Here is a 26,340-nt window from a genome sequence, read left to right on the forward strand (position 1 = left end):
GAGAGAGAGACAGAGAGAGAGAGAGAGAGAGAGAGAGAGAATCCAAAAACAACAGTGTGTAATTTTCCTATTACCACTGACCAGAGACTCTGGAGTGATTGTGTGTGTGTGTGTGTGTGTGTGTGTGTGTGTGTGCGCGCGCACATGCACATGCATATTTTAGCCTGTGAAAGGTTCATTGTTTTTGAAACAGGACAGACAGGATCAAGCCTCCATCAGAGGCTTCACCTACCCCTTCCCACTTTCCCCAGAACCCTATCCCTGACTGTGGGTAGGAGCCATTTGGGTTTTCCTGCCCACTTTTTTGGAGGCTATGTACATTCATGAGTGATAACTCCGGGACAGTATGTCGTTTCTGTCCTGGGGACACCGGGCATGGAATAAGCCCCTTCTGAATGCCATTAATTAAACTGTTGAGGTGCCTGACCCCCCATGGATATCCAGGGAGTCTTGTTACACACAAGGGGCAGAAATCCCCTGGAAAGAAAAAGGGAAGTCTTTGGCTTTGCCTGTGTTTCTTTTTGGAAAACCTCTTTGGCCATCCTGGCAATTAGACAAGAAAGAGGTACATCTGTTTGAAATGCAAGCTCCCTGTTTTTGGTGATTTTTTTCACCTTTTCCCTCCAAGGAAAGCTCTGTTTCTTTCCCTTCTGAAGCAGGAATTCCACTTATCCCCTGAATTGTTTGACAAGAAGTTACCTGTTGATGCTCCCCAGATAAGCACAGTTTTAATGCGTTCTGCTTTCTGAGTAGGAAACCTTAGCTCTGTCTCTAAGAGTCTGTACCAGAGCTGGGTCCACGGTATGTACGTTTCTGCCTGTAGGTTAGGAAAGATTGGAGCCAGATTTCTAAGCTTGAGTTGCTCTGATCTCAGACAAGCTTCAAAAGAGCCCTTGTTCATTTCCTTGTGGCATTTCATTAAGTGTCAGGAGTATTTCATTAGTTATCAGAACAAAGATCAGATTTGCTGTAAGAATGCTGAGCTGAATCTTCTCCAAGCCATTCCTAACTCTTGATTCGAGAAGAAAGATCCATGGGCTGTGGAAAAAACCTGCGTGCAACATGTGCATCCCAGAGGGGAACATCAGCTTTGCATCTGGAATCCTGTGCAGCTTCTCCCTCAGGGCTGCCTGATGGCAGCCTGAGATGCCTTCACTAAGTCCCACCATCAGGGTGCTTTGCTGTCCTGTCAGTAAACTTTGTGCTCACTTTAACTCTTAACTCCCGGTCATCTACTATGCCAGAACATGAACTCGGGGACAACAATCCAGTGTCACTGTGAGGATGAATGGGGAATTCCCTGACTCTCTTCTGCTACCTGCAGGAGTCTTGCTCGTTCTGTCATAGTCAGACTAGTCAGTTTTACAGCACCTCCTCTGTGCCACAGCATTCACTGTTATTTTAGTCTCATCCAGCTCTGATCTACAGTCAAGGATACTGAGCTGAGGCAAGGATGTCCCCCACACCCCCATGTCCTGCTCCAGTGTGGGCAGAGTAGGACTTGATCACAGGGATGCCTGACCTGCCTGAGCGTTACCACGTGGATATAGGTGGTTTGCTATGCTGTGAGCTGTCTGTGTTACTCATAGCCTCCCTGATGGTCCTCAAGATAAGGCACTCCCAGCTCTGCAAGGTCCTAGCCTTCTGACTGACCCCCAGGTCCTTTTCTGTGTGTAGAGTTCTTCTATCTTGTCTCCATCAACAGTAACAACAGCTCATGTAACTGAAGTTCACTGTGAGTAGTAGGCTGAACCCCCCAGAACCCCCAGATCCCATGCCAAATATACGAGCTCCTAACCCTGGGAACTGTAAATGCTTGCTTATTTGAAAGAAGACTCTCTGCAGATTTCATTAAGTTTAGTATCTTGAACTGGGGAGATTACCCTGGGTTATTCAGGTGGTCTTAAATCCAGTCGTGAGTGTCCTTAGAAGGATGGGCAGGGGAGATTTGATAAGCAGACACAGGAGAAGATGATGTGAAGGCAGTATGGAGACTTGAAGATGCTGCTGTTGAAGATGGAAGTGATACGGCCACAAGCCAAGGGTTGCTGGCAGCCAGCAGCGGGACTGTGATGGACATGTTTTGAAAAATGTGTCAGTAAGCAACTTATGTCATTGTGTGAACATTATAAAATGTGTCTGCATAAACTGAGATGGCTCTGATGGTGGTAGGTGATACAGTCTTACAGAACCACCATGGTGTGTGTGTCGTGGACCAGAACATTTGGTGGCACATGACTGTAGTCTGCTAGAGCGTCCAGAGGGAGCACGGCCCTTAACTCAATTTCAGCCTGACCTCAGACTTCTGGTCTCCAGAGCTGCGAGTGTTCCTGTTGTCACAAGTTCACGGGAGTGTGTTAGAGCAGCCAGAGCAGGTCACATATGTATGAGACTCTGAGCTCAACTTTGTAGGATTCTTACACATAAAGTACCTGTGTTTTTAAATGTAAGAAGCATTCTGTGCTTAGCAAGACAGAGGCAGGCTGTGGGACCCAAACTAGTCAGCTGCAAAATAGGATTTGAACCAGACACCTGCTGTAAACCCTTGTTCCTCACCACTGAGCTCTCCTTCCCTCCTGGTCCTGACTCCACTCCCGCCTGATGGCCAGGCCAGGCTTGCCTCTAGAGCCCGCCTTTCTGTCCTTCTGTCTCCAGGCTCACAGTGTTCTCTTTAGTCCCTCTCAAGCCCTCTGTGGCCCTCTGTGCCCTGTGGATGCAGAAGCAGTTAGCAGACACCTCCTCTCCCCACTGATCAGAGTACAGTTCGTGCAGGCCCAGGCGGAAATTTTGTTCTTTCTAGATTTGGAGAAAACAATTTTCCAGTAATTCCCATTTCAAATACACAGCCCTGTGATCCTCCATGAGCATGGACTTGGTATTTAAAAGCTGTCGTGCAGCTGTCCAAGCATGGGGAGCTTCCATTCAGCCGTTCATAACACTTTTGGTGGCGGGAGGGGGGGGGGCGGTACTGGGGTTTGAACTCAGGGCCTCGCGCTTGCTAGGCAGGTGCTCTACCACTTGAGCCCTGCCCCCAGCCCCACACTTGTAAATATTAAGATGATATCTGCTCACAGCCCTACCAGCGGGCTAGTTGTTCGGTGTCCTGTACACTCAGTTTTCTCATGTACAAAATAGCAGAAACGACCCACTGTGCGTTTTACCGGATGTTTGAGTGAATAACATACAAGCATAAGCACGGGGCGGGTGTTTGGTGTGGCAGCAATCTGAATACTGAATACTTTATGTTAGTACACATGCTTTTTTTGTGGTAGGCAGGCACTGTACCGCTTAAACCACACCTCTAGCCATGTTTGTTTTTGCTTGAATTATTTTTCACATAGAGTCCCCTGTTGTTGCCCAGGACTGGCCTTAGACTGTGATCCTACAGCCTCCCACATAACTGGGATGACAGGCACATTCTACCACCACATGCAGCTTATTTGTTAAGATGGGGTCTTGCTACCTTTTTGCTCAGACTGGCCTCAAATCACAATCCTCCTGATCTTTGCCTCCCAGGTAGCTGGGGATACAAGCATGAGCCACCATGCCTGGCCATGCTAAATATTTTTGTGGATGGAGAAAATTGTAGAACAGATCCTTCTTTCTTCCCCAACCCAGAGTGAAGGCTGTGCACCTAAATAGCTTCTTCTAATGCAACGAAGATGATTAATTTGCATGAGATATTTCATATTTCTAACAGAGAAGATGGAGCGATGTATGGTGTGTGAGTCCAGAGAAGGAACATGGTCTTAGAATTTGGAGTGGGAGAAACACGCAGAATGTGAAAAATAGTTTTGCTTCCTCTGTGGCTCTTTCACATAAAAGATTCTCCAGCTCCTAAGTCATGTTAGAATCATCATCCAGTGTTGATGAATTCAGCAGAACTGCAGAAACTAGCTGTTCAGCTTTGTTCAGCCTGTGGCAGGTCAGCCTCGGGGGGCAGGGGGCACTGTGGGGTTAGCCCCAGAGGAGAGGGAGGGGTTAGAAGCCCGTGTGGCTCAGCACCTGCTGTGGCCAGAAGGGCACACAGGTAATCTCATTTGTTCTCCCCTAAACCCCTGTGGACCTGGGGGCCACTCAGGTTCTGATCACAAGCCCTGCAAGCAGCAGTGTTGGCCCCAGGAGGGCTCCTCTCACTTACACTGCAGAAATGAAGGCTCCCACTGTTCTTTCCCGCTAAGCTGTCTCTGCACCTCTTGATTCCATGTCTGGCCATCTGCCTGTGCAGCCGTCCTCACATGCCAAGGTCAGAGGCTCTGTGTTACTTACCTTCAGGGCAGTGCAGCCTTTGCAGGAACTGCCATGTTTGGAGTGATCACTGGTAGCCACACCCTGTGTGAGGCACTTTACCTGTGTGATTTCACTGACTGTACGGCAGCCAGGTGAAGTAGGTATTGTTACTCCTCTTAACTACCAGAGGGAAGAGCTGTGCAGTGACTTGCCTGGTCACACAAGTCGTAAGGGGTCAATCTGGCTTGGCCGATGGCATACCTGGGCTCTTCCTGTGTCCTGTGCTACCATCTCTGTCCCAGGTGATCACTTGCACCCTTCACCTAAAGGGATGTCCTTTTAGCACAAAATTGGTTGGTGAAACCATCTTTGTGCTGAGCTTTCTGCTATTAACCCAGCCTTAGCTGGAAGCACCTCTTGCTGTCAGGCATGCTAGCTCATTTCTTGCCTTTGTGCAAATCCAAAAAGGTGCTTCACGCTCTGGTCGATTCATTTCTCCACAGGGAGGATGCACTGGATAGCAGCTCCTGGGGTGTCCTTGAGTGATGAATGATGTGCCCAACTGTACGTGGTATCCTTGCAGCCCCTTGGCCATTGGTTTCCTTTGTACTGGAACCTGTTTGCTGGGAGGGCCACCCACTTGTCCTTATTCCATCCTCAGGGTCCACACTGGATAAGGCACCTGCAAGCCTGGGGTTGCCCAGATGCACAGCAGCACCAGGGGTGCTGTGGATGACTTGTTTTTAGGGACACGGGTGATTTTCCAATATGATTCTAGAAAAGGAGAAGCCTGGAGTGTGACTCTTAAGTTCCCTCCTGTGGTCATGGGTCTGTTCTGAAGGTTATTGCTCTGTTTTGTATTGAGAGGCTGTTGTGGGGAGACAGCCCATAAACTTCACCTCCTGGGAGTCCAGGTGCTAGGTCAGTGAGAGAGTCTCTTTTCTTAAGGGGTTTGAACTCTGGGCTTTGCATTTGCTAGGTAGGTGCTCTACACCTTAAGCTGGATAGGGTCTTTTTGAAGTTTGGCTTCCTTGTACAAAAAGGGTCTTTTGAAGGGGTCCAAACCACCTTTCTTCTGCCCTTGCCTGGGGTGCTCAGCTCCTGGCTCCAGGCAGCACTTCCAAGGTCACCTGTGACAACCCTCCTTTCCTTTCAATGGGACAAAGTCATCACTTCCTCCCATGGCCCTCCCGCCCGTCCCTGCAGAGGGCTGTGTGATCCTTCTTCCCTGTAGCTCAAAGGCCACTTGACAGCTGACTCCCATGCTGGGATTTGAACCCACACCCGAACCACCTAAAGGGAGCAGAGGAAGCAAGCTTCGTCAAACCCATGGCTACCGTACATGACAGTGTAGCCACACGTCAGTCAGCCAGGGAAGCTTTCAGTCTGCATTATTTTCTTTAGACACCAGTGATTTATTGCCTTCAGCAGTCCTGGCAAGAGGTGCCGTCTTCTGAACTTCTAAGAAGACATCTGCACTCGGCCTGAGCCATTTGCTCTCGGCGTCTTTGAACTTAACACATGATATCCTTCTTCTCTTTGGCAGGTGGTCATCATGGAACAGGTTCAAGCCTCAGGAAAATGAGGCTCTTTCAGTTGGAGGGTGCAGACTCTTTCCCGTCCTGCTTGCCTTTAATCCGTGGCTCCTGGGTGTGCACTTGTTTCTGGTCCTCAGCTCTGCTCCCCTCCTAACCTTCCTGTCTTTAATTTGGGCTCAGATCATTCTAAAAGGCCACTGGCATGACAGGTGTGTGCCGTGCCCAGCATTTTAGTGTTGAGATGAAGTCTTGCCAACTTTTTGCCCAGGCTGGTTTGGAACCACGATCCTCCCAATCTCAGCCTCCCGCCACTGGCTACCAACACCATTTTATTTGCTCTCTCCTGTCCAGATGCATGAGGCTGCCTTGACTTGCTTAGGGGAACTCAGAGCCTTTTTGTCTACACAAAAAAAATAAAGCAATTGTCTTTACTGATCCAGTTAACTGCTGAGCAGGTAAGCTGTGGTCTCTTCCAGGTGTTAGTTCAGGAAGCATTCACGTACCGCGTGTCAGACCTGGGTTATTTCAGGGATTACACACATGTGGACAAACAGCAAGAAGCCCAGCCCTGGAGAAGTGAAAGGCATATGGGGAAGCCAGGCCTTTACCCAACAACACTACCCGCTACAGTGTTAATGCCCTGGTCACGGGTGTGCAGGTTGTCCCCAGAGCACTCATGTGGGGGAAGACATACGGGAGCTGATGTTCGGGTTGGACCTGCAAGGCCACACCAGTACACAACCAGGGAAAGTAGACTTCCAGCAGGGTCACAGAGCACAAGAGCCTAGGTGTCTGAGAAATGATGAAGGACCCATTGTGGCTTCGAAGAGTAGGACTGGGAACAGGCTACAGGAGGAGGGAGTTGAAGACTGTAATCAAGTTTGAGAATACAGAGCCCTGATGATGAAGGGGGTGATGAAGCCTTATGTGCCCTAAGACCCTCTAGGTTTGAACTTTGTTTTCTAGGCAGAGATGAGCTATGAAGATGTTTTCAGTAGAGGGTAATAGGCAGGCCAGTGCAGAGAGAAGTCAAAAGAGTGTGGGGTTCCACCTGATGCATGAGGATGGTTTTAGCCACAATGGGAACACACACACGGTGTTTGTCACCACTGAAGATAGAGGGTTGGACATCACAGAGTCCTGGTTCTTCCTATGTAGGAGACACTCAGACTTAGGAAGCTTCTGCCTGGGCATTCCCTGCTTATCTAGAATCTTTTGGGGACTTCTCTGTTCTTGACAGTGACATTTCAGAAGAGTATTTTCAACCCTGACTATTTCTACCCCCCAAGTCTTTGGGGTTTGCAGTCTACATGTAAGTGGATATTTTACATCTTTTTAAAAAGATACATTTGGTCTCACTGATGAACTTTGATTAACAGTGGTCATTACACATCCCACCTCCTTCTCCTCTGCCCTTGCTTCAAGTACAAGTGTAAGGAAGCACTTTGTCTCATTTATGAAAGGAGAAGGCAGAGCATGTACACTTGTTGAGTGGCCTGGAGGTGGCCTGCAGATGGAGCACCCCTTTCCCCCGCGTGTGGCTGGGAGTTCTTGATACTTACCTTTATATTTTCTCAGGCTGGTTTTTGATGCGAAAACTGGGAAGGTAAATTTGTTCCCACACCTTGGCTTGGTAGAAGTTTGATTTTGACATACAATAACATGCAAGGTGCAAATGTGGTATAAGTGGTCCCTTTAAATCACGTGAACATCATCTATCTGTCAGATACAGTAAGAGCCTGTAGGATCTCTGATGCCCTCAGCAGAATTTCCTGCAAGGACTTCTGTGCATCTCTGACTCAGGGGGCATCTCCAGAAGTGACCTTCCATCCCACAGCCCTCTCTGCCATCTTGTCTAAGGGAGACCTTCCTTCTAACAGCTCCACCTGGGTACCTGGTACCTCTCTTACTGCTGGAACCGAGAACCTCCCAGGCTAAGTCACGTGAGGAAACTCCCTGCTCAATCAGGACAGCCCAAGCTGCCTTCCCAGCTCTCTTGACTGAGTTCCTCTCCCCTCCATGGCTCCTGGCAGGCAGACAGCAGGCCCAGGGCTGCTGCTCTGTGGGACGCTGTGGTCCGTGCATGGTTGATGTTAGCACAGCTGAGCAAGGCTGGGCCTCGCAAGAAGGTCACTCTCACTGCATCCATCTCACTCTGTACTGGAATCTAAGGAAAGAGATGGGGAGCCTTTGTCTAGTTGCAAGCTGCTGACAGCCATGCCTGGGTGGCTTTCCAGCTCTGACAGGCATGCACCGAGCATCCTTTTGAGAATAAAGGCTAAGTCCCAGCCCCCGCTAGACCCCCCTTCCCAAACTGAGGGCCTGTTTCTTTTCTAGGTGTTTGATGCCAGGAATGCTCCCAACCCACCAGTGGACACTTCAAGTCCTATAGTGAGGGAAGTTGCCTTGTTCTCAGGACTATAATAGCTTGCTAATCTTTAAATAGAATGTAATATTTCACTTGATCTTAACCAAAGGACTGAGACACAATAAAATATAATATTTCATATAACAGAAATTAAACAAATGTAGTATGGAGGGAGGGACTCCCTCCTTGGGCAGCAGTGACTGGCACCCTTCATTCCTGTATTTCTGTTTTCTTTTTGAGCACCTGTTATGTGCTGGTCATTGCAGTAGGTCATTGGTTTATAAAGACAAATACGACATAGCCCTTGCCAGAAGGAGCCTGTGGTCTACTAAGCTACGGCAGGCATGTAAGCAAATAAGCTTAAGGAAAGATGGCTGGACAGGGACGGTCACACTAGAGCATCTACTCAGTGGAGTGGAGGGGTGGGTGTGGGGATTGGACCAGGAAAGGTGTCACTGAGAACATAGTGCTTCAGTTGAGTCCTGAAGTGGGAGGCTGGAAGCATAGGTGGCTGTTCAGGAAATGGCGCTGGGAAGGAAATAGATTGGACAGGGCCCAAGGAGACATGGGGGCCTGTTGGGAAGGTGCAAGGAGAGCATTGGAGAGATCTGTGCAGTGCCAGGGTGGACACTGGATGCAGCAGGACCGTGTTGTGCAGGTGGGCAGTTGAGTGTGGGCTTCCTGCTAAGAGGAGGCCGAGCAGAATCAGCAGCGGACTCGGGATAGGAGTCTAGGGGCATGAGACAGAAAAGTGGCTTTTTCAACGTGGTCACCAGATCAAGAGTATCGGTGTCATCCAGGAACTTGTTGGATTCTCAGGCCCCCGAGGCCTTGCGGGGCCCTTAGTGGGTGATTCTGGTGCCCGCTGACTTTCAGAACTTCTTGGATAGAGTATGGTTGCAGTTTTGGGGGGAAATCACAGAGCCAGTCCTGATTGCGTGGTCCCAAGTGTCAGTGCAAATGTCCAGGTAGAGCTATCCATAAGGTCCTGGGACCCCAGTATGGGAAGCCTCTCAGGGCTTGTTCCAAACACACAATCAGCCCTTTCTCACCTGCCCAATTACAAGCCATATTCTGGGGAGACGCCTCCCTCGGGATTTGTGTGTACTCCACAGGTCCTGGCCTAGAGGTTAGTTGGATGCTGAGGAGGGGCCCCGCAGGAAACGCGAGTGTGGGCGCTGTCAGTTGTTGGGAATGGGGAGAGGGTGCGGTGTCTTTGCTGGAGTCATCATGCTGACCACCCAGCATTAGCTCCACAGAGCCGCAGGGCACACATCACAGGCCCCTGGACAGCAGCCAGCCTGATGTAAGGAAAAAGCCATGGACAGCCATTACCTCAAGATGTTCACTGGGTGGACTGGGACTGCAACCTGGGTCAGAACCCTTACAGTCCACTGTTGCGAGGTTGTCATGGAGCCATGCTGAGGGTGGTGGCTTTGTGTTCACTTATGTCATCAAGGATGGAAATGTGAACAAGTAGAAAAACATCATTCACAAGGCTCAATAGCCATTCATAGACATTGCTCATAGGATTCGCTGAACGTTGCTGACACAAATGATAAAAAACTGCTTTCAGATTAAAGAACTATATTCTCATCAGTCACCTGAATTTGAGGTTTACGACATCCTTGTGAGTAGATAAGATGAATTGCTCAGGGGCTCATCTTTAAGAAAACAACAGCCTTATTGAAATATGATTTATGTGCCACAAAACTCATTGTCTTAAAGCATGTCATTCAGATGTTTCAGTACACTCACAAGCTTGTGTGACTGTCACCTCTACCTAAGGGCAGAATGTCTCCATTTTCTCACAAAGAAGCTCCGGCCCCCTCAGCAGCCACTCTGTCTCCTTTCTCCCTCAGCCTTTGGCCACTGCTTTCTGTCTGTGTGCATTTGCTTGGTCCACACGATATGCCTTTTTTGTTTAGGTTTTGGGCTTCATTCCTTTCAGAATTGAGCAGTAATCTACTGTACGAAGAGACCATGTTTTGTTTCCCTGTGCATCAGCTCATAGGCAGCTGGGTTGTTTCCACCTTTTGTCTATTGAGAATAATTCTGTTATAGACACTCAAGGGCAAGTTTATGAGTGAATGTGTGTTTACATTTCTGTTGACTGTATGCCTAGGAGAGGAATTGTTGGATCATATGGTAATACTACATTTAATTTTTTTTTTTTTTGGTGGTAGTGGGGTTTGACCTCAGGGCTTCGCACTTGCTAGGCAGGCACTCTATCACTTGAGCCACTCCACCAGCCCTGTTGGTGTTGGGTATTTTTGAGAGAGGGTCTCTCGAACTATCTGACTTTGAACCATAATCCTCTTGATCTCTGCTTCCTGAGTAGCTAGGATTACAGACATGAGCTACAGCACCCAGCCACATTTAATTTTTTGGAGGAACTTCTAGATAGTTTTGCAAAGCAACTACCCCATTTTACATTCCTGCCAGGACTTGTGTGAGGTTTATCTTCCCTGACACGATTTTAATTTTATTATCCTCCTAATAAGTGGGAAATGATCACACACTCTCATTTTGTAGGTAAGAAAATGGTGCCCATTATTTGCCCAAGTGTGTAGAGCTAGTTAGTGGCCAGTCTACAACTTTTTTTTTTTTAAAGAAAACCCACATAGCGCCCACTCTTTGGAAGGCATTATGCCGCTTGTTCTTACTAAGTCATGTCATCTTTCCAGAAACCTATAAGGAGTGCATCATCATTTGTTTTGGGTTTTCAGATTAGGGGTACTCCTCTGGTAAAGTGGATGCAAATATCCTCAAATTCAAAAATTCTAAAATCTGAAACATTTCTGGTCCCAAGCATTTGGGATGAGGGGTGTTCAATTTTGTCTTATCATTTTTATTTACAAATGAGTACATGGTCAGTACTGGGTGTAGAGTGAGGCAGAGAGGCCTGTAGGGTGATACCATCTCAGGTTCCTGCCAGCACTTGCAGGACCCAGAACAAGAGGGTACCTCCTAAAATTCACCATCTTATGTGTTTCCCCAACTGCATCCTAGTTCTGGCCCTGTTAGGAGAAACTGAGGCATAACAAAAATTGAGTAACCTGCCCAAAGTTCCTAAGCTTGCAAGTGGCAGAGCTGGGGTTTAAACCCATGGATCTGGCTTTGGGGTTGATGTCCTAATGATGACACTTTGCTGACTTCCACACACCTGATCTCCAAACAGTGCTTTTTCAAGACAACGTTTGGAGATTAGCCGAGTTTTGACAAGTAGGGGATCCAAGGTAAAACCCACCACTGGATTCTGGGAGACCGAGTAAAGGGAGCCAACTTCACAGGTCCCTGGCTCTCAGCCACATCTGTGCTTCTTGTCACAAATCCGCATAAATCTGACCTGTTCTGTGGGGCCTGCAAGTGGCCAGAGAGACTCCATCCTGGCAGGGAAGAACTAAGGTTCCTCACTGTGATTTGTCATAGGGTATACAAATGTCCTCCCAGCCAAGTGGGAGTGAACCTATTGCCCATCCAAGTGTTAGAGTCAAGGACAGAGAAATCGGATTCCTCACAACCACCTTAATGATGTTCATTCCGGTTCACCTGTTCGTCAGGATTAACGAGGCGTGTGTTTCTTTCCAAAGATGCTGTCTCAGCAGGTTTTCAGTGGTTCTTAGATTTAGGCAGAGCCTCCCATAAGGCAACAGGAATACAAAAATACACATTTTTGTACGTGTGTGTCACCCTCTTTGGGGTGATGGCCTGCTTGGGCAAGACACTTAGACAAGTCACCAGCCGGCAGCACTTTCTTCCTCTGCCCTGAGCATAAGATCACGTTGGTCTTGGTTCATGAGCGTCCACTGAGTGGGTGCTGCTGAGCAAAATTTCATTTGTGCCCCAAACTCAAGAGTTTTATTGCTCTCATATCATTACCCTTTGGTTCGGAAGCTCAGGCCCCATCCAGACTTTCCAAACTAGAATTGGCAGCTCGACAAGAGTCCAGGTGATTCCTAGGCACAGTCAAGTGTGAGAAGCACTGCTCCCTGTGTCTCCATTGCTCTGTCACCTTCAGCTAAGCTTTCCACCAGGTTCGTACTTTGAGACTAGAATTTTGGGAGACTTTCCGATCTTAAGAACATTCACGTGCATAAATTCCTTCCTTTGCCTTCTGTGATGTCATTCATTTTACCTGGCCTGCCGCAAGAAAGAAAGGCACATTGCATCCAAGTTACATATATAGTGTAAAGCTAACTCTTAATTGCATTTGTGAAAGCCCCCATCATTAACCAAGGCCCAAGTGCAGCCAAGATTAATTGAGAAATGCCTAAAGGCAAAATAAATACTGCAGCAGGGTTTATTTCAAAACCATATCAGCTAAGAATGGAGGGGCAATTAGCGATAAAGATGTTAATAATTAGTTGTGCTCTGTTAAATTTTATGTTCATGAATTTTCTCATGAGGGGAGCAATCAGGTTTCACCTTGATTGCTATTTTAATTCACTCATTTTAATGGGTCCATCCTCTAGAAACCCTTGGGCACACTTCCAATGTTACATAAATGTAGAATTAATTATTATGGAAACATATAATTTTAGAGTTGGAGCAGCCTTGATGATCATTTAATCCAGTTCAGCCATTTTGCAAATCAGTGGGAGTCAGATGACTTAAGTTCCTCCACGGAATATTGAAACCTGGGCTTCCACAGTCTCCGACCAGGGATGGTGACACCATTCGAATGCCCCCAGACTGATGTGGCCTCATGATTGTCACAGCATTGATCATGGTGTTGTGTCCAAGGCTCTTGGCCCACCTTGCGTTGTGGTGTGTTGCTTTTGATTGTAAGGTAGGCGTTGTGGGGACCATGTCTGATGCATTCATATATTTCTTCACTATTCTTAGCTCTGTAGTTTGCACTGTAAAGTTCTTCAGTGGTGTTCTGGAATTAGTTTTATTTATTTATTTATTTTTACCTCTTTGTGGTGCTGGGGATTGAACCCAGGGCTTCCCACAAGAAAAGGATATGATCTACCACTGAGCTGCACCCCTACTCCTAGCTGGTTTTCACTTACCCACTAGAGCTGACCGTATACTCACATTGATGGCTTGAGATTGACCACCCTGGTGGGAGTGTTTACACCACAGAAATGGGCAAATGCTTCAAATCAGGGCCTTTTGCCCTCTGCAAATCCAGCTGTTACACATTTATTAGCATGACCACTGTTTACAAGATTTTTATAAGATCTCACAAGGCAGCAGGTCTTTTCAAAGTCTAAAGATGCATACCAACGTGAAGACCATTTACCCAGTGCTTGGCAGGGGCTGCCTTCAGAATGACTGAGTGGCCAATCGCTCAACTGCCGTGATCTTTTTAGGATTAAAGTCAGCTCAAGTTGGTCTCAGGACTGCATTAGAGTTTCGCTGCTCAGCTCCACTTACCCGGAAAAGCAATTTGGGGCATGTATGGTAATAGAAATACCAGGCATGGTTGAGTGGGAAATCTATATTATGAGAAAAAAGTGAACAGGAAAGTTACTGTGTCTGAAATGACAATCATATCTTTATACTTCTCAAAAACTCCCAGCGGCTCCCTATGACCTAAGAAATGTCCTGACTCCTCAACATCAGAAGCACGCCCTCACCCCTGCTTACTGTTGCAGGCTTAATCCAGCCCCTCACTATTCAGCTTCACCTACACCCTACTCCAGCCTCTATGCCAGCCTCCGTGAGGTCCTTCCTTCTGGGATTCCCTCCCTCTTCCTCCCAGGTCCACCCCTGGCTCCCTACCAAGTTCCTACCTGGTCCACTCTTATGGGCCAGAGCTCCTGAGCGTTCATGATGACCTGTGTGACTCTGTTTATTTCCTCTGTTGTGTGTCCATCTTTAGGAGCAGGATCCAAGGTCCCATCGGCCCTGGCAAGTATGGCTATGGCAAGGCTCCATACATCTTACCACTGCAGACGGATACCACACACATGCCACAGAGGCTCCGGAGGCAGAAGCCCTCATCTCGGCATTCTAGGTCCCAGGGGACATCTGCTCCTAGGCATGGGTACAGCCCACCCACCCACCAGCTCCCTCCACATGGGCCTCTGTACCAAAGTGACAGTGGCCCTCGTTCTGGACTGCAGGCCTCTGAGGCCTCCATCTACCAGCTGCCTTTGACCCATGACCAAGGCTTCTCTGCAGCGTCGAGTCTCTTCCACAGCCCGGAAACAGGCAGCAACCATGTTGTGGGGGCCCATGGAGCCGCTCAGAACTTCCCCCAGCCTGTGCGATCCACAGCTATCTCGTGCATCGGAGCCTATCGCCAGTACAAGCTGTGCAACACTAATGTGAGTACACATCGTCTTGTGCCAGGCCTGGAGACGCTCTTTGCCTAGCTTTCGGTCAGCTGGCATTGACTGCAAGGAAGACAGGGGATGTTGGCTTTTGGATCATTGTCAACAGGCCTTGTTTTCTTCCTTGTCTGTCTTTTCTCTCCTCGTATTCTTCTCGTGTATGTTACTTTCTTATAAGGTCATTGCTTTAGAAACTTTCACATAACTTACTGAATCACTTAAGGGTGACACTAATTGACTATTGTTACGTAACAATTACCTCCAAATTCTCGGTGCCTTATATCAAGATTTATTCTTTGCTCATAAGTCCAGGGGTCAAGTGCAAATTGGCTGATTTAGGGTGCCAAGGAAGTGGGGGGCTGGGGAGATGCCATCCAGCAAGTTGCCTGGAGATTTCTTGTTCCTGCAGGCATACACACATCAGGTGAGTCTAATAGTAAGGTCATAGTGGAGAAGCTGGGACAGCTGGAGTGATGGACAGCACTTGGAGCCCTCTGGCCACAAGTACTAACTACTGTGGAAGTATTTCAGTAATTTAAGAATCTTTAGAGTAGTAATGGTGCATATAGGCAGAATACCCACTTTAGATGTTAGTTCAAAAATATTTATTGGTTCCATTTTCATGCATTTTAGTAACATCTACTTTTATTAAAAATTCGCAACAATCCAGGCACTTCCCACTTTTCTTACCACATTTAACCTTGCCTTGACCTTAGGAATAGGTGTTATTCTCTATCTCACAGTTGCAAAGAGAGGTTTAATCACATGCAAAAGATTCCACAGTGGGTAAATGGCAGAGCAAATTATCAATGTAAACTACGTAAGATGACCAAACATATTGCTTTTAATATCCGTTTAAAGACTATAAAAAAGAAAGGAATGAAAGACTGGTAAAGAGGTTAAGTTTCTGAGTTGCGATATTTTTCATTAATAATTTAATCTGTTTTAATATTCCATTACTGGGTAACAGGACAGCTGTACTATATTAGCTCCAATTTCCTCCTTAAAAATATATTTCCTGCTGTAGAGTCCATAGAAATGATTTAATTTGTGATCTTAATAATTCCTCTGAATGCCTGGATTGCTTTTTAGTTTATTCTTCTGCAGATCAACTTCAGGAATGATTAATTTGTATAAAGCAGTCTTTTTTCTAATCACTCAACTAAAGGTCTTAATTGCTTGTCTAGCTTCCATAGAAGATAAAAATGAAGACTTGCATTGTCTACTGCATAGAGTTGTTACAAGGATCAAATGAAGTGATGTTGAAAAACTGCTTTGTAAATTGCAGAAGGACTTAACTTGCGTCAGCGATCAGACCTGGTCCTCATTCTTGAAAATCCACTGCTGTTCTGTTAAAATGAAATGAATTCTTTTGTAATGTAGAACACATTCACCCATCTCTTAATTTTGAAAACAATCAAGAGAAAGGAAAAAAGGGAGACATTTGGGTGTGAATGTGGAGCTGACATCTGCTGAGCACTCCTTTCATTGACTTGCATTTTGAAAGCAGTTTTTACTTGGCCTCTGCTGCCAGCGCTGGGCCCTTTTCCCCAGGCTGGAGCTGTGGCTTCCCTAGGTGCTGCAGCAAATGCTTCACTGAGGAGACTGAGGTGCAAGAGATCAGAGAACTTGTGAGTTCATGATGTTCTCTGGCATTTTGAAAATAGGTAAAGGAAAGTCTCCAACCCACGACAGAGAAGGAAGTGTTGACACAGGACTGTATGGGTTCAGATCTCCCCTTTTTTCTATACCGTTTTGCAGTGTCCTCCCCAGTGCACTGCACTGCCTGAGGTCCACACTCACTTCTCTTTACTGAGAGATGGCCTTCCTTAGAGGTCTCACTATTGCATTTCTTCTTTTTGTAAACTCAGGACTTCTTGTGACTTGAGCCACATCCCATGCATACTTTAAAACTTCCTCTGCCAGGAGTCCTCAAGACCATTCCTGGGTTTGATGGTTACTAGGAGGCCACACCAGACTCAGCATGTGGTCCGACTCATGGCTATGGTTTATTGCAGGAAAGGGGTGCGAAGCCAAGTCAGCAAGGAGACAGGCACATGGGAACATGTCCAGAGGAAACCAGGCACAGGTCCCGAGAGTCCTCCCCCAGGGCAGCCACACAGGATAAGCCCAATTCCTTCAGCAGCACATTGCTACAACCCATGGGACCTGTCTGCTAGGGACACTCATTCTTTGTGCACAAGTTGGCACTGGGTTTGGGCATGTGGGATTCCTTTGTCTGCCGCATTACAAAATTCCACATTCCCCCAAGGAAAGCAGGAGTTCAGCTTAAACTAGACTGTGTGTGCAAACACTTTGGGGTGATGGGAACCCTCCTAAAATCCAAGTTCCTGGGTACCAGCCACGGGCCAACCTTGCACGCAAGTCTTTGTAAGGAGAGCAGTCTAGTCTGGCTGAGTTAAGGACATTTTGCATCCTCTCCATATGGACCAGGTGCCCTAGCATCAATGACCCCATGTGGACATTTCCATTCCTCCCTCATGTCCAACAGGAAGAGATGACATGAATCCTCCAATTATGTAAATCTTTTTACTCACAGAGGAAAAAAGTGTAGGACAATATTGTGAAACCTCTTTTCTGATCTGTCCGTGATTGGTTTTGGAGCATGTAAAAAGGGGAAGAACTCTGGGAGCACAGAGTAAGGGCCATGGGATGGGAAAGGCTCCATTGAGGGGGGAACCATGGAGTGAGACTTTCAAGGATGGCCAACACAGAGAAAAGAGCATTTGGGAGCAAAGGAACATCTTAGCTAAAAACAGGAAGGCAGGGTCTCAGGTGCTATGACGCCTGACCAGTGTCAGGAAGCCCTCCTTCCTTTCCCTCCCACCTCCTCTTTCCACTGTGAATAATCACAGGCTTGATACAGAACTTATTCTTTAACATCTCAAAGTGCAGAAGTGTCACATGAGCCTTGCCTGACTTTTGTACATGAGATGAATGAGTGAGAGATTTTTTCATACCCTGTGAAAACTCAGGATGCAAGGCTAACCAACTAGTTTAGACCTGCAAGGCAGTATGGGAAGAGCCTGTGCACTTGGCTTTGTGCGCGAAACTGAGCGGGCTGCATCATAGGGAGCTGAGTTTTCTTGGTAAGTCACTTAACCCTCCAAGGTCTATGGTAAGGTGACAGTCATTATGCTACCTGTCCCTCAGGGCTGGTGCACGGTTCAGATATAAATGAGCATGGCGCTGTCCTGTGGATAGTAATACTGACGTGGATGAGTGAATGTGACTCACCTGCCCCTGTAGACAGGAAGAGAGTCAGGCATCTCTGTATCTGAACGTTGTCAAGTCCCACGGGGTAGCTCTTGAGACTTGTAGGTCAAGTAGCCACTGCTTGGAGTCCTCCCAACAATAAAACAAGATTGCTGAGAGACTCAACTTTCAGCTGAGATGTAATCACATGGATCAGAGTTTCACCCCGACGAAAGTGAGACTCAAGTAACTTCACACCAGTGCATTCTTTGCACGTCTGGTGAGGGCGCTAATATTGAACCTGCATTTATCACAGCGTTTGGGAGTTTTAGGGTATTTGATTCAGATAAGATGCCTTCTGTGAAATTCTGTGAATTCAATGATAAATACCGGTATAATGATTTCTGAATATAGACTTTAAAGAAAAGATTTGTTCATAAAACCTACGATGTGTATAAGGAAATTAAGAGGTCACAGGGGTCACAACCTGGTACAGATAAAGGGTCTGTGGTCTTTTGAGCCGTTCTCGGTTTTACACATCTCTGAGTATAGCGCGCTTCCCAACCTGTCATGGTGGAGGCCTGACTCACCCTGGGTCTGAGTCTGTTAACAGTCACTCTTGTAGGCATTCAGCATTGACCTTGATTGGGGTCAGGGACACTGAGATTAGGGCTGGGAGTCCAGTGGGAGAGATCATTGCACAAGTAAAAACTGTGCAGATCACACAGGCCATGTAAGCTTTTTTTTTTTTTTTTCCACTTTCTGTCTTTTTTGTTGTGGTGCTGGGGATTGATTCCAGGGCTTCCTGCATACTTAGCTGGCGCTCTACCACTGAGCAACACCCCCAGCCCTACATGGGTATCTTGAAGTATCTAGATAGTCTGCATCAGCCCTGCTTGGGTGGAACGAGTCAGCCAAATGCAGACGACCCATGTGTGGGGAGGAATTTTTTGGAAGAGAAGTGAATCCCAGAAACCCTTTGCTTTCCTATAAAGGTTAAAGAGCAGGAGGGGGATGTTTGGGGAACTCTTCCTGGAATCACATGTTTTTCTGGGAAGCAAAGTCTCCACATTCACCTTTACCTTCAGGTTTGTTTTCAGCGATGAGTGAGCAACAGAGGCAGCCATACTTTTTCTGCAGCCCAACACCTTCCCATCAATGGCTAAAACTATTAAGTACTCAGGGAATCCAGTCAACAGTTCAGTTTCCTCTTCATGGAAGCTTAATGAAGCCCAGACTTAAGTGGTAAGAGTTTTGTTGGGGTGTGACGGGACAGGAAACCAAAACTCTGGTGCCTGAGGGGATGCAGTTAAAACGTTCCTTTTCTACCAGCTGTTTCCGGGATCCTGTTAGTGTTTGCTAAATGCATGAACCCACCAAGACACCTAGTGTCCTTTGTACTGGAGGCCTAGGTGTCTCTACTCACCTTCTTCTCCTAAGCACTCTGAATTCAGTGCTTCTTCCTTTGAGGGGACACTCTGGCCCCTGTGGAGGAGGTGGACTATAGCAAGTCACCTTGTGCAAGGCAGTGGCAAGGTTTTGGGTTTTAAGGGGCTTTGCAGCCAAAGGAGGCATAATCCCAAGTGTAGATGGTGCATAGTTAGTGTTCTGAGGGGAAAGACCCCTAGAAGGAGATTTTAGCAAACACAGAAGTAATGAGAGCAGGTGTCACTGACAGGCAGTGTTCAACTCCATGTGCAGTGGTTTCTACCTCAGTGTAAGAAACAGTGAGGGAGATGTTGAAATCTCAAGTGTAGCTGAGTGTGCTGGCTGGTAGATTCTAGTTCTACCCCAGTCTTGCCTAACATTGAATGAAAGCAGCTGAAATGACTTCCTAACTGCAGCTTCAGGGAGGAACTTAGAAAGTGGGCCGGGTAAGAATTCAGTGCCATTCTGTAAGGGGTCAAGCTTGCCAGGCCCTGTGGGGGACTGCACATGGTGTCTCTTGTGAGTTCATCACTAGAGCCTTCCCTGGGAAATATGTCGGTGCTTTTGTCAGCTCTGCTCTCAGTATTCATGGACCACTTGGAGTTTCCATTAAAAGGTTCATATGTTTTCACATATGTGTATGTGTGTGTGAATTTGCATTTATGTGAACTGTTTGCATTGGTCACTTTTCATGATTATAAAATGTTGTACAACAAATAGAGTATCACAATGGTAGAGACAGATATATCCTGGACCCTTTCTTAGGACATAACCACAGTTAGTCACTTAAGATTTAGTTCTTATGGTCATTTTTCTATAGCTTTAAATAGCTGCTTCTTGATATAGCAACTTCAAATTTTCTCCATCACCTCCTCACTCTGAAAGATAAAGAAATTGTAGAGATACTTAAATTGTTTTTGCTAAAAAGCACTGACTCCTTACGAATCAACTAAAAACAGGAGAAGCTTGGCATCTCAGTCTCCATTTTGTTCCTGTTGTCCTTTACTCTGAAGCCATTCTCTCCTGCAGCCACCTTGGGTTACAGGAAGGACAGGACTGATGAATAACATCTTTATGACAAGGAACGAAAACTACCCTAAGGAATACTAGAACCTTTTCCACAAAGACCACCTACCAGGCAACAGTGACTCAAGACAACAACTTCTCCAGAACCCCTCCCAGAACAAGGACTGAGATAATGGTCCACTAGAACAACCTGTGACCTGGACTGTTTAATAATTATGCATGCCTCTCCCCTGCCCCACCCCAGTTCTTTGTCTGTTTAAACCTATAGTTCACATTTGTACCCCAAAGATGGGCTGAAGTGCGTCTTTCCAAGGTGTGTCCTGAGCCATGTGATAAATGTCCTTCCTCTGCCCTTTACCATTACTATGTCTTTATCTGGCATACAGGGCCAAGTGGCGGGTCCTGACATGTGGAAGCCCAGAAGTTTGGGCCTGGGGCTTAAAATTCCATTTCTTGTTCCTCCCCCTCTGCTGGTCTCTGCCAACCATATTTTTATTTTCACTTTCAGTTTGGGTTACATATCGTGTGTTACTAATTTTTATTTTCTTGGTTTGTCAGCATTAGGATCAGTTGAGTCCTTGATTTGCAAGATTAGAAGATTCTTCCACATTCCTCCACTGTGTTACCCTCTCTGTGTTTTTCTCACGTTGGCTTGGGAGACACCTGGAAGAGGCTGTTGTAACATTCTTCTCTGCCTCACCATTTGTCACCGCACCTAACACCTGTAGGGGTATGGTGACTGTTTGCTTTTGAGTGGAATTTTATACCCTGCTGGCAGATGGCAGAGGGGAAGGAAGTCAGCTTTATTAATGAGATAACTAAAGTAGCCACAAGGAAATTTATATTCCTTAGGACACGAAGGACTGTGACTGTTTCAATAAGTTTATACTTTGTCATATACTTCCCAGTTAGTTAGGAAAAAGGGCATTTTTGTAGACCTTATATCATAGGCATATATGATAATTTAATGAGGCAGAAATAAATGAGAATTTATCCTGGAATAGGCCCAGATTTGTATGCATGAGTGTCTCCTGGGTGAATGGATGGCTCAGTCGTATTAACACCCTTTGGAAATTTGACCTATGTATTGAATGAAAAGGAAATACCGTTTTTCTAAGAAAATATTAGGAACTTCTCTTGAATGGAAAAGAAAGTGTTTGGGATTTTAGAAAAACATATTTTTTTTGGCACTATTGGAAGTTGAATTTAGGGCCTTGCATTTGCTAGGCAGGCCTCTACCACTTCTGCCAGATCGATAGCCCTTTCTGTGTTGGTTATTTTTGAGACAGGGTCTCGCTTTATCCCAGGGCCAGCATAGACCATGATCCTCCTAGCTGAGCTTCCCCACACAGTTGGGATGACAGCCATGTGCCACAGAGCCCAGCCATTGGTTGAAATGGGATCTTTCGAACTTTTTGCCCAGGTTGGCCTCAAAATGTGTTCTTTGTGATCTCTGCCTCCCAAGTAGCTAGGATTACAGGCTTGAACCACCATCCCAAGCTAGATTTAAAAAAAAAAATCAAAGTCTTGACCCAACTATTTGGACAAATTATTTCATTGACTAGAGAACCCAGGGAGTGGTGGGGGTAGCAAAAGACTTTTTGTAGGGTTGGATTTGTCCTGTGTGACTCGAGAAAGGAGATATTAGCCCATTTGGAAAATGTGCTAGGTAGCGCGAAGGACATTTTGGTGCATGGATACAGTGCACCATACTTGGAGAGTGAAAACCATTTTCCACTTCAGAGGAGAAGGTAAGGAAGAGAGTATTTCCTCAAGGCACTGACCTGCCAGAGCTCCTGGCTCTGGAGTGGTTACATTCATCTTCCATGTCCTCAGTTCAACTGACATTTATTGAGCTAGCAGCCTTGTACATTAACTTAATCCTCAAAAAAAATCCTTGAGATGGGAGCATGTCATTCTGATGTGATAATTTGGGCTTTGAGAAACGAAGTAATTGCTTCCCACGAGGTCACACAGCCATTTTCTCATGCACTGCAGGGGTATTTTCTAGATTTCTTTTTTTAGATTTCTTCAGTGGTGATGTTGAATACATCCCATGTTGCTATGGTAGCTGAACTTTTGATTGAATCCACAGCAACTTAAAGGGTATAAAAGTGCACATCTGATCCTGGCAGACTTCAAGGTCATATTCCTTGGTCTTCAGTGGGCATGATGCCCTTCTGTCTCCTGGGGAGGTGTAATTACAAAAGGTAGGTGTTTGATCACCAGCGGTGGCATGTTGAGCAATGGCGTTAAGTATGCATGGCTGTCATTTCAGATTGACCAAGGTCACTAGAAACGTAGCCCAAGTTTCCATAATACTCTGTGTGACTAATGGCAACCCCAGGCAGTCATCTCGATGGAACTTTGGATGAGGCTCATATTGCTTTATAAGGATTCAGATCGTCCTTTATTTCTCTTCCATCAAGAACATGATGGAAACATCTCTTCCTCTTTCAGGTGGAAGGAAGTCAGTGGGGGTGGTTTGCTCCAGGCACCCTACTTGGTTAAAAACTCTGACCTTTGCTGGTCACATTCTGAATGCACCTGATTTCTTTCTGCAAGGCTGTTTCTCATCTCTGTTTTCTGAGGATTATAAAAATCTGTGCCCCAGGAAAGGCTCAGCTCTCTGTAGGAAACTTGCCTGAGGCCAGTGAGGAGTGTAACTGACAAGGTGAAGGTGACTCAGTCTATGACATCAGGAAACAACCAATTTAAAAGTGAACAAATGTAAAATGATCCGTAACCTGGAAGTTTTCACTTCAGGACCTGCTAGAACAAGAGAAGATTATCTGGTGATCACAGCAGGACAAGTACAAACAGATGTAATCTACAGAAGAGACATGAAACAGGATTTCCCAGGCCTTGGGTTTAATCCTGACTCCATAATGCCCTGCTCCTAAACCTGAGGCGAGCCTCTTCATTTTGCCTTTGACACCAAATCTGACCTTGGCTCTGGAGTTCTCCTGACAGGAGGCAATAGGCTCTCTTGTCTGAAGGACTTCACAAACTAATTTTGTTGTCCACACACTCTTTGGGGCCCCCATAGCATAGTGGTTCCTTAGCACAAGTTCAGACCCAAGGTGTGTGGGTTCACATCCTGACTTTACCACTTACTAGCCCTGTGATCTTAGGTGGTTCATATAACTTTCCATCTGTGACTTTACCCACCTGTAAAAAGGGTATAATAGTTACTGCTGTGTTTAAATGTGCGGATCTACATAAATCACACAGCAGAGCCTCTGGCATTTTGTAAGTACACAGTAAAAGTTAGTTGTTATCATCATCACCACCATCACCCCAGGTTTCTGCCTCTCCTGCCTGTATGGTAATCCTGTGTCAGTAACATACATCCCTATCTGAGCGAGCCCTGCGACACTTGCATTTCTCTGGCCAAGTCCTTGTTCTTCCCAGGAGTCACTCTGCTTCCAAATGGCAGGTGGCCAGGACTCACAGGAACCACAGGGCCATGCCAATCTGCCAGGGCCCCTTGTCACCTCTTGCTGCACCATCCTGTGCCAGTTGCTTACTGGAGACTCCAGTCGACTCACTGGCTTGGCTGACTCCTGACCAAGGCTGGTGGGTTGCTGCCTCAGCATCTGACCTTCCACTGTGGGTGGAGGCCAGTGAAGCTCTCTTGTCCCAGGAGGTAACAAGGCAATGCCCAGGTATCAAGGACTTGTTGGTGACCAGGGGATATGGGATACAGAATGACTGGCACTCTTTGCAGATGTGTGTGGATGTCAGAGCATCAGACGTTGTGGGGTTTTATTACGTACCCTAAGATGATAAACTTCAAACACATGCAAAACTGGCTATGGGTCAATGCATTTGCACAATCTCAATACTGATGAATTGTCATTTTTGGTACAAAAACATTTACTGCAGAAAAATTACAAAAAACAAACTACAAACTGTGAAGAGGAAACACCACCCTACTTTCCAGAGATACTTTTAACTCCCTCTGTCTATGCACACACATGCACATGCATGCACACACGTGTGCATAGAATCATCTTAACATGTTTTCACCTAATGATTTGTGGACCACTTTCCATGTCGTGAAATAGATATTGATGTTGTCAGAGGCCGAGCAATTCTAGATGCTTGGAAGGTGGATTGGTTGTGGTCTGGCTGCTTAAGCAGTGTTTTGCTCATAGAGAATAAGGGGTTAAGCAGACCACCAAGTCTTTGTGATTTTCAGCTTCCAGTTTTGGTAAGTGACACCAGGTTAATTAAGGATGGCTTCTGGTTTCTTTTGCCTAATGTGACAGTTTTCAATTCTATCCATTTACCTGCAAATTTCATTCTTCATTATGGCTGAGTGATATTCAGTGGTGTATATATACCACATTTTCTTAATCCATTCATCGGTTGATGGTCTTCTAGGCTGATTTCAGCCCCTCCATCATTATCCTTTATCTTTCCTCCTTTCCCCTATTCCTGGAATAGTTTCAACAGGTTCTTTTGAGAATTTTCTGTTCAGTGCATTTGCTCATTAATTAATTGCATTATTTGTCCTTTTTTTTGTTTTTGTTTTTTGTGTTTTTTGGTGGGATTAAGCTTTGAACTCAGGGCTTTACTTGCAAAGCAGGTGCTCTATTTCTTGAGCCACACCTCCAGCCCATTTTGCTCTGGTTATTTTGGAGATGGAATCTTGTAAACTATTTGCCAGCGTTGGACTGGAGCTGTGATCTTCCTGATCTCAGCCTCCCAGGTAGCTAGGATTACAGGCGTGAGCTGCTGGCACCTGACTGAACGTAGTGTTTTGAGCTCTTTATATATTCTGGGTATTAATCCTTTGTGAGATGACTAGCTGGCAAAGATTTCCTACCATTGTGTAAACTGTCTCTTTACCCTGATAATATCTTCCTTTGATGTGCAGATTTTTTTTTAATCTAATGCAATCCCATTTGTCAATTCTTGCTCTTACTTCCTAAACTGTTGGAATCTCATATTCAGAAAGCCATTGCCTGTGCCTATATCTTGAAGTGTTTTCCCCTAGTATTCAAAGTTTCAGGATTTACGTGAAGGTCTTTGATCCACTTTGAGTTGATTTTTGCACAGGGTGAGAGATTGTGTTTTCTATCTGTGGATGCTCAGTTTTCCCAACACTTTGTTGAAGAGGGTGTCTTTTCTCCAGTGTATATTTTTGGCACCTTTTTTTGTTGTTGGGAATCAGATGGCTGTAGATGCAAGGGCTTATTTCTGGGTTTTCTATTTCATTGATCTGCATGTCTGTTTTTGTACCTGTACCATGCTGTTCTTGTTGCTATAGCTCTGTAGTATAATTTGAAGTCAGATGTGATAGCTCCAGCATTTCTCTTTTTGCTCAGGATTGCTTTGTGTACTTTGTGTCAATTTTTATATTGCTGTTTTTCTATTTTTGTGAAGAATGTCATTAGAATTTTGATGGAAATTGCATTGAATCTGTAGATTGATTCTGGCAGGAGATCCATTTTCACAACATAAATTCTGCTGATCCACAAACATGGACGGTCTTTCCGTCTTCTAGTGTTTAACGTCTTTCTTCAGTGTCTTATAGTTTTCATTTTAGCAGTCTTTCACCTCCTTGTTAGGCTTATTCCTAGGTATTTTATTTTTACTTTGAGGCTGTTGTGAATGGAGTTGTGTTTCCTGATTTCTTTCTTAGTATGTTTGTTATTGGTACATAGAAAAAGTACTTATTTTTATGTTAATTCTGTATCCTACTACTTTGCTGAAAGTGTTTATCAGATCTAGAGTTTTCTGGTGGAGTCTTTAGGGTCTTTTAAGTATAGGATCCTCTTATCTACCAATAAGGGTAATGTGATTTCTTCCTTTCTTATTTGTACCCCTTTCATTTTTTCTCTTGCCTGTTGTTCTGGCTAAGAATGCAAGCATTATATTGAATAAAAGTGGGCAGAGTGGACATCTTTGTCTTTTTCCTGACTTTACAAGAAGTGCTTTCTGTTTTCCCACAGTGAGTAGTATTGACTGTAGGTTTGTCACATGTGGCCTTTGTTATGTTGTGTATGTCCCTCCTAACTGTTTCTAGTATCTTCAGGGCTTTTATCATGAAGCAATATTAAATTTTGTCAAAGACCTTTCCCATTTTTATTGAGATGATCATGTGATTTTGGTCCTTGATTTTATTTGTGTGCTGTATTACATTTATCAATCTGTGTATGTTTGACAATCATTGCATCTCTGGAATGAAAACACTTGATCATGGTGTATGGTCTGTCAAATGTACTGTTGAATTTGG

General features: G+C 45.7%; 1 protein-coding gene across 1 annotated transcript in view; it reads left to right on the plus strand.

Moving 5' to 3' along the window:
• Positions 1-26,340, plus strand: part of Thsd4 (thrombospondin type 1 domain containing 4) — a 552,173-nt gene that overhangs the window by 98,896 nt on the left and 426,937 nt on the right. The window contains exon 5 of the mRNA XM_074061754.1: positions 13,970-14,417. Coding sequence (XP_073917855.1) covers positions 13,970-14,417 — 448 coding nt within the window. The remainder of the gene's footprint in view (positions 1-13,969; positions 14,418-26,340) is intronic.

The sequence above is a fragment of the Castor canadensis genome, chromosome 19 (assembly GCF_047511655.1).
Source record: "Castor canadensis chromosome 19, mCasCan1.hap1v2, whole genome shotgun sequence".
In the NCBI taxonomy this organism is placed as follows: domain Eukaryota; kingdom Metazoa; phylum Chordata; class Mammalia; order Rodentia; family Castoridae; genus Castor; species Castor canadensis.